Raw genomic sequence first — 10,217 nt, 5'->3', positions numbered from 1 at the left:
AGTTCGTTGAAGACATGGACTTAACATGAAAAAGCTTAAGAGCTTAGCGTTCGACAAGAGATGAATCAAGGATGCAAAACCGTCGAAATCAAGCAAATGCCTTTGAAGCGGGAAGATTCGAACTTAAAAAGAGAAACGGTTTCGTCAATGGAGAACGTGGGAGACAAGCGGTTGTTGTAACACCCAAATTTCTTATTAGTTTCTTTTCATAATATCATGATAAATTATTGTTATTATTATTGTTCACTAAACTTTCTAGAAGTAAACTTGTTTTAATCTATGTAAATATTAATAAACTAAAATGTTTAAAATAATAATTAGATAGAATTTCTTGTTTTTGAATAGAATAATAATATAGTACCAAATATGAGACACGTGGAAGACTTGCTATAGGGATGGTGTTTACCTTGTGCAACTATATGTATACATATATGTATATAAGGCTAAGGGTAGCAAACTTGTTCCGCACACTAAACCTTATTTTAACGAAAGGTAGTGTTTATATGTATGCGCTAACAAAAAACCTAGCCGCATATACACCTAAGAAGGAAATTAGTGAAACGGGGACATATGAGAAGAAGGCACCGTGAAATACCTTGAAAAAGAAAGGAGAGTATCAATTCAGGAACTTTTTTGTTAGCCGCTATAGTAGCAAAACAGAGATGTGAGCGTATTAAGTTGTTGGGATTCATTGCTGCGTTGAGTTCGTTATATCTTAGAAAGCTTTGATCCAGGTATGGGGTGAGGGAAAAGAGTTCGAGATCATGAGTGTAAATTAATTGAGATAAACAGGAAAACAATATTTCCCAAAGTTCATTCGGGGCTCCCTGCGACGGTTATAGCCCTTCGAGAGAATAATGAATTAATGTGAAAATTTAGAGGTGGGAGGTTAAAAGAAGAATTAGAAACATTATTAAAGTGTTGCTTGATTTAAATCATGTGGTATTTGAAGTCATGTATAAATTTGTGTATGCTTATGCTTGATTTGCTGCAACTATTTAGATTGATGACTTATTTAATGATTGATATAAATGTGATGTTATGTATTTGAATGTAATTTTTGGTATGCCACATGTATAAGATGACTGTTGGTATATGATTATGTGTGATTGAAAATATGATAAGTGTTGATGAATGAGATGTCGATTTGAGGTGAATAAGCATTGATGTTATTCTTTAGATGACAAGTAGTGATGGTTCCAGCTTATGTTGTAGATGCCGCTCATAAGGAATATCTTAGGCCAATGAGGGGATAAATTGGATGTAAGGGGGAGAGTCTTTGCACTTTAGGGTATCTTAATATATGATGGGAGGGTTGTCTGTTATGATGTGAATTTTGATGAGAGAAAGATGATGAACGAATTGAAAGGATGAAGTTGAAAGATGAGAATTAAGGAAAAGTATATTAGGTTCTTTTAATTGAATTTTTAGTCTTAAAAAGAGTGAATAATCCGGTAGGTTAACAAATGATTAGTGTTTGAATGATAGGTTAATCACGGGGTGAAGATTAGGGTCGAGTTTGAAGAGTTTAGGGTGTAAAACGAAGTTAGGAAAGGTCCCCTAAGACGAAATCGCAGAAAATCTGCGATTTTTGTAACCGAAAAGAAAAATAAAAACTGAGGCTTTTCTGTTGAGAATTAGGATTCGTTGTCTTCAGGAAAGTTGTAGATATGAGTCTTAGCTTTAATTGGGCGTTGATCTAACCTCATTACAAAATTTAGAACTCAACATATGATCAAAATACTGCATATGAGTCAGCAAGGTCGTGCTGTTTTCCGAGGCGTAGAAAACCAATTATAGACTATTTTATGTTCTGAACTAGATTTCGATGTAAACATAAAAGTTGTAGATATGGATGTCAGTTTTCATATGGCTTTAGAGTGACTCCAATAGAACGTTAAAAACTTGAGTTATGATCAAAATACTACACAGAGGTCAGCACGGTCGTACACTCTGTATAGGTTAAGGAAAACCAACATTTTCACCCCTCTCTATATCGAATTGGATTTAGGTTTCTTCATGAAAATTGTAGATATGAGTATTAAATTTCTTTTAGATTTGGTTTGACCTTATTCAGACATATTGATGATGTTCATTTTATAATAATGATGAGGATGATGTTACTAATTAAATTATATTGGTGATGATAAAATGCATGTCTATTTTATATTTGATGATGATAATGACGATGTCTAATTTATGGAAGCGGAGATGTACGATATATACTTTATAATGATGATGCAAACGACGATGCTTAAAATTGTTTCATGATGAAAATAATGATGTTGATTAAAATATGTGGTGTGAATGGCGATGTATGTTCATGATGAGGATGTTTTCTACGATGATGATGTGTTTTTGCAATAGGGTCTTGCATGTTAGGGGAGTTTTGCATTAAATGTGAATGATTGTTGATGTGTATACGTGAAATTACTTTTCGAAATTAATTCTATGCGTCCATAGAGTCTAGTAACATATCTCTGGCAATTATGTTGAAAAAATTCCAGTAACATATCTCTGGCAACCATGTTGAGAAAAGTCTAGTAATATAACTCTGGCAAAATGATGAGTAGGTGTGGTACCACATTCATATAGGTCTTAGGACTAAGTCCATATGCATAAAATTTGACGATGACTTGTATTTGGTTAATACGTGTAATTGTGTGAGATGATGAAGGTGATTATCTGTTGATATTCTTACGAAGATGGTTATTGGTGACTATATGTATTAGGATTAGTTTGGAATGGAATTGTGACATTGTGTTTGAGAAGTTTTTTTTTTTTTGGGTTCTTAAGCTGTAATAATATTTTCTACTAATATGGATTGAGATGTTCTTCAAGGTTCTGAATATTATGGTTGTGATGTGATACGACTTTGACTTAATTTTTTACGTGTTCTTCTCATTTTTTTTTATACTATTACATGTTCTCAGAACTCACCCCTTCGTTGTTTGTGTTTACTGGCTTGGCCCTGCGGTTGCGAAACCGTAGTTATATAGGTTATGAGCTTGGAGTCAAGTACATGTCTTTCGTGAAGACTTGTCTTGTGTCGTCTGTTAATTTGAGGAATAGCACCGCTCTGATAGTGACACGGGAAAAGGGATATGCTTACTTATTTCGTTTTGTACAAGAAAACCTTTGTCTATGATGTAAAAGCAAGTATTTTCAAAAGCAAAAGATTCGATGATAATATTATTATAATTTTTAATGAAGTGAAATCTGAATTATGTTTGTTATGTTTCAACGTGATATCCTAAATCTTATGGAAGAATTCATATATCATTAGAGAAAATTTTTATTTGACACTTTGCGCTGCGAATCGAGTTATATTTTTAATTAAATAATAGTAATAAATAAGAGTTTTCCGTAGGGAAAACGGGTCGCAAATCACCTATACAGAATTCTAAAAACACTCGAAGTACCGGCGCGAGAGAAAATAGTCATAAAGAATGTATGTAAAGGATTTGTCGAACAACCTTTATTTTTAATGCATTGTATTTTACCTTTCCTTTTAAGTTTCTGCAATTTAAACTTAATGCAGACTTTTCTTTTAAAACCTTTTTTTTGTCGAAAGACGCCACACGGTCTCGTCCTGTTCGTAACGCAACCTATGAACACCGATGAATATACACACACACATATATATATATATATATATATATATATATATATATATATATATATATATATATATATATATATAAGTTGAATACACTAGTTATTCAATGAATCTTAAAGGTTGATTTTTGTTTTTAAATGTGATCGAAGAGAGTATTTTGCAAGCTATTAAATCGAACACATACACACTTATGGATCATGATTTGTTGTAGTCACCAATTGACCACAATCAACAAGAAGTGTTTGTTCGATCGGTCAAGCTTTGATGATTATTTAAGCTCAATATATTATGAATTTGTTTTCTTCCTAAGAGTATAAAATAAATAGAGAAATGTTAACGAGTGTCTCTAAGAAATTTTAAAAAAATTATAGATAGTAAGTTTTTATGAAAGTTTGTGTATTCAGTGTATAATGAATAATAACTTAAATTATACTTCGTCTCAAAATAATTGTCTCTTTATCAATTTTTTTCGGTCTCAAAATAATAGTCAATTTAGAATACTGTTGTAGTATTTATTATTTGGGTTATGCTAACTTGTGCCCTTAGAGCACATGTTAAAGATTCCATAAATGATAAATATTTATTACAAAATACTATTTTCTAATATATTTATTTATTGAATTTCATCTAACTTAACTACTTCAATAACTACAATTAATAAGAGTGACTTAATGAATGTGTTAATTTTATCATTAAAATCTACACAATTAATCATTTGTTTAAGGTGTTGCTAACCGGTGCCCCTAGGGCACTGGTTAAAGAACAATAAATGAACAGATTCTACTTTTCCATTTCATATTTACATTTCTATATCCTTTACATTTCTTAACAAATTTTTTCTTCATGTAGATTTTACACAAACTAATTTTTCTTTCCGTAAATTTTTTGTGAATCATATTTTTTTTTTCAAACCAATTCACGGAAGCCTATGCATAATTAGCAACATTTTCAATTAAAATAAAATCTAAAATAAATTAAAAATTCCAAAGATAAAACATAACCAATTAAAATATCAAATACAACCTCTTAAAAAAAAAAAATATCAAATACAAAATCATCAAATGTGTAAAAATTATAAAATATTCTTCAAAACAAAATAGGATTTCATGTTGTATCACAAAATAGAAAATTTGATAGAGTATTGAATACACATTTTTCTTCTTTTAATTAATTGTTTTATTTACAACTTTAATTAAAGTAAAATAAGTGAAATTTCTTCATTTAATGCTCCTTAACCAATGCGCCTGAGGCATTGAATAGCACTACCCTTTGTTTAAAAATCAAACATAAATCTTAAATGTATTTTTTTAGGAATAAATCTTAAATCTCTATTATTTCAAGACGGATGGAGTAATACTTAAAAGTGTGTCACGATCCTTTAAGTCGGGTGGGTGGAATCTGATTTCACATGAAATTGGAGTAAACTTGTTCAAGGAACCTTCCCATTGTCTTCTCTTGAATTAATGGCCATGAATATGACTATTGACCAAATCAAAAGATATTAAATCACTATAGCTGGACGTTGGTCCACAATATGAATAAATAAATCAACAAATTATTTGCTCTATTACTATCCTTACATAAATCTTCTTAAAGCCTTTCAATTTTCATTACATCTTTCACCATAATTCATAAACTATACCCACCATGTCTAATCAAACTTTGCCACCACCCATCAACGATCCTTACCAATACCTCAAAGTTCAACACAATCCCAACGATACACTCACTCGAAATCTTGAAGATCCACACACCTCACCTTCATTAGACACTTCTCTTTCTGTTCTCACCAAAGATCTCACCATCAACCAATCAAACCAAACATGGCTTCGATTATTTCTACCTAAAAAAGCAACAAATGTTTCAAACCTAAACAACAAGCTACTACCACTTATTGTTTTCTTTCATGGAAGTGGCTTCATTGTACTAAGTGCAGCCTCCACAATGTTCCACAATTTTTGTGCTGAAATGGCGGAAACCGTCGAAGCAGTTGTCGCCTCGGTCGATTATCGCCTCGCACCGGAGCACCGGTTGCCGGCGGCTTATGATGATGCTATGGAAGCATTGAGTTTGATTAGGTCAAGTGATGATGAATGGTTGACTAAATATGTTGACTTTTCAAAATGTTTTCTAATGGGAAATAGTGCTGGAGGTACAATTGCGTATCATGCAGGACTACGTGTAGTTGAAAAGATGAATGATCTTGAGCCGTTGAAAATTCAAGGGTTGATATTGCGTCAACCATTTTTTGGTGGGACCAATAGGACTGAGTCAGAGTTAAGACTTGAGAATGATCCTGTTTTTCCTTTGTGTGTTAGTGATTTGATGTGGGAGTTAGCGTTACCAATTGGTGTTAACCGTGATCATGAGTATTCCAATCTAAGGGTTGGGAATGGTGTTGATGAAAAACTTGCTAAGATTAAGGATCATGAGTGGAGGGTGTTGGTGAGTATGAATGGTGGAGATCCATTGGTTGATCGTAATAAGGAGTTGGTGAAATTGTTGGAGGAAAAGGGTGTGGAAGTGGTGAAGGATTTTCAAGAAGATGGTTTTCATGGAGTTGAGTTTTTTGAGCTATCCAAAGCAAAGAACTTTATTGAGGTGGTGAAAGGTTTCATCTCCTAGTTCGATGCTTAGGGTCAACATGTTTGACGTTTCTTTGCTACCTTGAATTATTTTCCTTTATTTGAACGTGTATTATGGATTTACTATTAAGAATTACATAAACATGAGTCAATAAAATGTTACTACCTCCGTTCTTGTTTAAGTGTCACTTTAAGACATTTTACACAAACCAATACATTCAATAAATGTTACTACTTTTGATAGAACAATGCATACTTTTACTATAATAACATTATTCATTTAATCACTAACTTCATACATTTCTCTCCTCATAATAAATAAGTAAGGATAATATTGGTAAAACAATATTTAATGTTGCATTGAACTTCAAAAGTGACAGTTAAATAAGAACAAAAAATTTCTCCAAAAGAGACACTTAAAAAGGAACGGAGGTAGTACTAAGCATGATTTAGTATTTTTAGTTACCAAGTTGCTTTAAGCTATTGTAAAAGTTTGGTAATTTATTTTGACGATAGAATTCGGATGCGTGTTATCATACCCCAATTTTTGACCCATGATACCATTGACACGTGTCCTTTAACCCCGACCGATGTCAGTCTTTTCATTAAAAATTTCGACAGGGAGGTGTTCCTCATATTTTGGTTCCGAGTCGAACCCTCTTCTCTCAATTTTCCATTTTCATTTAATTTCCATCTTTTATTAACTTTAAATCCGTTTTAAATTTTTATCTTTTTTATCTCACTTTGATTCACTTTAGTCCTTCTTTTTTATTTTATTTTATCTTTATTATTACTTTTATTATTGTCAAATTTGGTCCGGTAATATCCAAAGTGAACACAGTCACGCTTCCTCTCCAAGCCTCAAAACAACAACTTTTCATGCTTCCTCCCCAATCCTCAAAACAGCCTGTCACACTTCCTCTTCAAGCCACAATTTTGCCCAAAACCCAGCTCTATAAGTATAGCTCGCAACACACAACAAAAGGGGAGGAAGAAAAAAAAACCAACCAAAATTTCACCAAGAACTTGCAAACACACACAAACAACAAATTTTTACACAAGCAATTTCCAGCCAGAAAAACACAACATCACAGTCTCACAAAATCATTCAAACACCAATTTTCGCACAAACAGCCAACCAAACACCAATTTTCGCACAAACAGCAAACCAAACAGAATTTTTTTTTCTCACAGACAGCAAACCAAACAGAAGGTTTCATACAACAACAACTTAGTTCCAAATCCAAAAGATAAGGAAAAGAAGGTAGTTTTTTTTTTTAACTTGTAGATCTAGGGTCTGTTAGACCTCATTTCAAAAAACGTTTTCAAAAAAGAAAGGAGGAAGGAAGGGGTAATCTTTTTAGTGAAAAAAAATAAAAAAAAAGGAGAAGTTTTTAACTCCGGCGCGGTGGCGCCGCCGAGATGACTCGCCGGCCGCCGCGCCGGAAATCCCAACCTGGCCGGAGAAGAAGAAGAACGGAAGGAGAGAGAGAGAGAGAGAAAAATGATGAAAAAAAACCGGCACTACATATATATAGTTGAAAACCGGTCCGGTTCTCCCCGAACCGAACCGGACCCCAAAACGGTCTGCTTTAAGCCCAATACTCAACTGGGCCCTGCGCTTTGGCCCTTTCCTTTTCTCTGTTTTTCTTATGTTTCGTTCTTGCACCCCCTTTATTTCTTGCTCACCCCCCAGCATTTCATTTTTTTAATTCCTTTTTTCATGCATTTTATTTCTCTCTCTATCTGTTAATCCAGAGTGCTCTGGTCCTAAATTAACTGTTAATATTATATTCTTGTTTAATTTAATTATTCTCCAGAACAATCTGGTCCTTGTTAATTAAATTAATCCAGAGTGCTCTGGTCCTAAATTAACTGTTAATATTATATTCTTGTTTAATTTAATTATTCTCCAGAACAACCTGGTCCTTGTTAATTAAATTAATTCAGAGTGCTCTGGTCCTAAGTTAACTGTTAATATTATATTTTTGTTCTCCAGAATGTTCTGGTCCTATATATATTAAATACTATTTATATTGTTGAACTAACATAAATCAAAAATCTTTTCTTCACGTCCACGCACTTTTATTTTCTATTGCTTTGTTAGTTTAATTTTCATTCATTATTCAAAAACGGCAAAAACATTCAAATATCAAAAAATCACAAAAATATTTTTATAACAAACCTTGACCTTCAATCAAGTGATCGTTATTTTTATTTTCTTTCTCAATCAAATTTCAAATCAATTCTAATTCTACTTTGAGTCTACTTTCTTCAATATTAAAAAACAGAAACATATTCTCATTTGCCACTTGGCTTTTCATTTTAAAACCTTTTTCAAAACATATAAAAAACACAAAACCAATCAAACGTCAATTTCTACCCCGAACTACGAGGTTTTGATCCCTCACGGGTACGTAGGCAGAGGACCTTGTCCTTCCAAATCAACTAAAAAATATTTTTCTCTTTTCTCTTCAATTAAAATCAATTTTCTTTTCTTTTTCAACTCATCATTCAATTCCATTTTCATCTCTTTAAAAGCAAGCAAGTTTAAGCACAATAAGTTAAATAAAATCAAGAGGTTCTCGTAGAGTACTACGAATATTTAGGGTGCTAATACCTTCCCTAAATATAACCAACCCCCGAACCCTAAATCTCATCAAAATGGGTTGTTTGGAACTTTTTCCCCTTAAAAAAAATTTGTTCAGTCGTGAGATAAAAACTGAGTCAAACGCTAATCAAATGGCCTTTGACCTCCAAAAAATGGCGCGACACGTGTTATTATTATGGTTATTCTAGTTGTTTGATTTACATTAGATTTTACGTACAATACTTAAAGGAAAATCAAAAATAAAATTAATAGGGTCTTCTTAATAGGTGTCCTAAGAACGTTGTTTAATTAATTCAGAAAAAGATAAACTTTAACTTAAAAATACAAGTCAAACACATGTAGAGTTTAGTTAAAGGACATGTAAGTCTTAATCAATCCCCAAATAAACAAGGGGGCATGACCACCATCTTTGATAACCAAAAACAAAAGTGACATTAGTTGCCTTTAACCACAAGAAGGAATGAAATTTTACACTATCTAACAACTTTTCTAGTGATCTTTCCTTTTGGTTGAAGAGTCTATTATTTCTTTCACTCCATGTAACTCAAACACAAGTAAGCCAAATAAGTTGCATAAACGAATGTCTCGCCATTAAGCCTCCAGCTGAAAAAGTGAAATGGACAACATGGTCAGAAATACAATTCGGCTCCGCTGTAGAGACTCCAATCCAAGCTCGGACTAAAGACTATAGAGCCCTGAAACAAATGCAAGAGAGGAAAAATGTCGAGAGTATTCGAGATCACCGTAATCGTTAGCGCAGAACTGCATGTCTTGAGAAATAATACCACACACCGCCAGATAGTCCTTTTTCATTACCCTGTTTCGAAGAAGTCTCCAACCGAAGATTGAAACTTTTGTTGGAACCTGTTTGTGCCAAATAAAATCTGACGATACCCCTACATAGGATTCTCATTACTATTGAGTAACTGATAAGCTCCACGAACAAAATAGTTGCCCACGGGATCCAACTCCCACTACCATTGGTCTAGAGAGTGATCATGTAAAATCACATTAGAAAGTAATATCCTACATTCCCCCATCATCTCCTCATCCTAGTCCCACAACCGCCTCCACCACTTCCACGCCTCAACACCTTCCTCCCACCCCAACATAAACATATAAAACACCATACAAGACTTATTGACAAATAAATTATATAACCACCTAAACCTCACTGACTAAGGAACCCTTCCTACCCACGGATCAGTTCAGAAGAAAGTGTTCATGCTATTCCAAACCTTTTTCAAAACACACTTGATGACATGTCATCTTTCGTTATTCTTATCATGTTTTTCAGTAAATTTCAGTAGGTTTTAGCAGCAAAAAGGAGGAGTATTAAAACGATTGTCTATGATTTCGGGACTTTTGTAATGTTTTCTATATTCGAGTATGTAATTCTGGT

The 10,217-nt window shown here is 33.2% G+C and overlaps 1 protein-coding gene across 1 annotated transcript; it reads left to right on the top strand.

Annotated features, from left to right (window-relative positions):
- The first annotated feature begins 5,180 nt into the window (after nucleotides 1-5,180).
- Nucleotides 5,181-6,413, top strand: LOC25497195 (probable carboxylesterase 120). The gene has a single exon (XM_013597059.3). It carries the CDS (start codon nucleotides 5,267-5,269, stop codon nucleotides 6,242-6,244), a length of 978 nt encoding a protein of 325 aa, XP_013452513.1. The 5' UTR covers nucleotides 5,181-5,266; the 3' UTR covers nucleotides 6,245-6,413.
- Nucleotides 6,414-10,217: the final 3,804 nt, after the last annotated feature.

Source organism: Medicago truncatula, chromosome 6 (genome assembly GCF_003473485.1).
Source record: "Medicago truncatula cultivar Jemalong A17 chromosome 6, MtrunA17r5.0-ANR, whole genome shotgun sequence".
NCBI lineage: Eukaryota > Viridiplantae > Streptophyta > Magnoliopsida > Fabales > Fabaceae > Medicago > Medicago truncatula.
The sequence above is the reverse complement of the archived record's forward strand: the minus strand, read 5'-3'. Positions and strand labels throughout refer to the sequence as shown.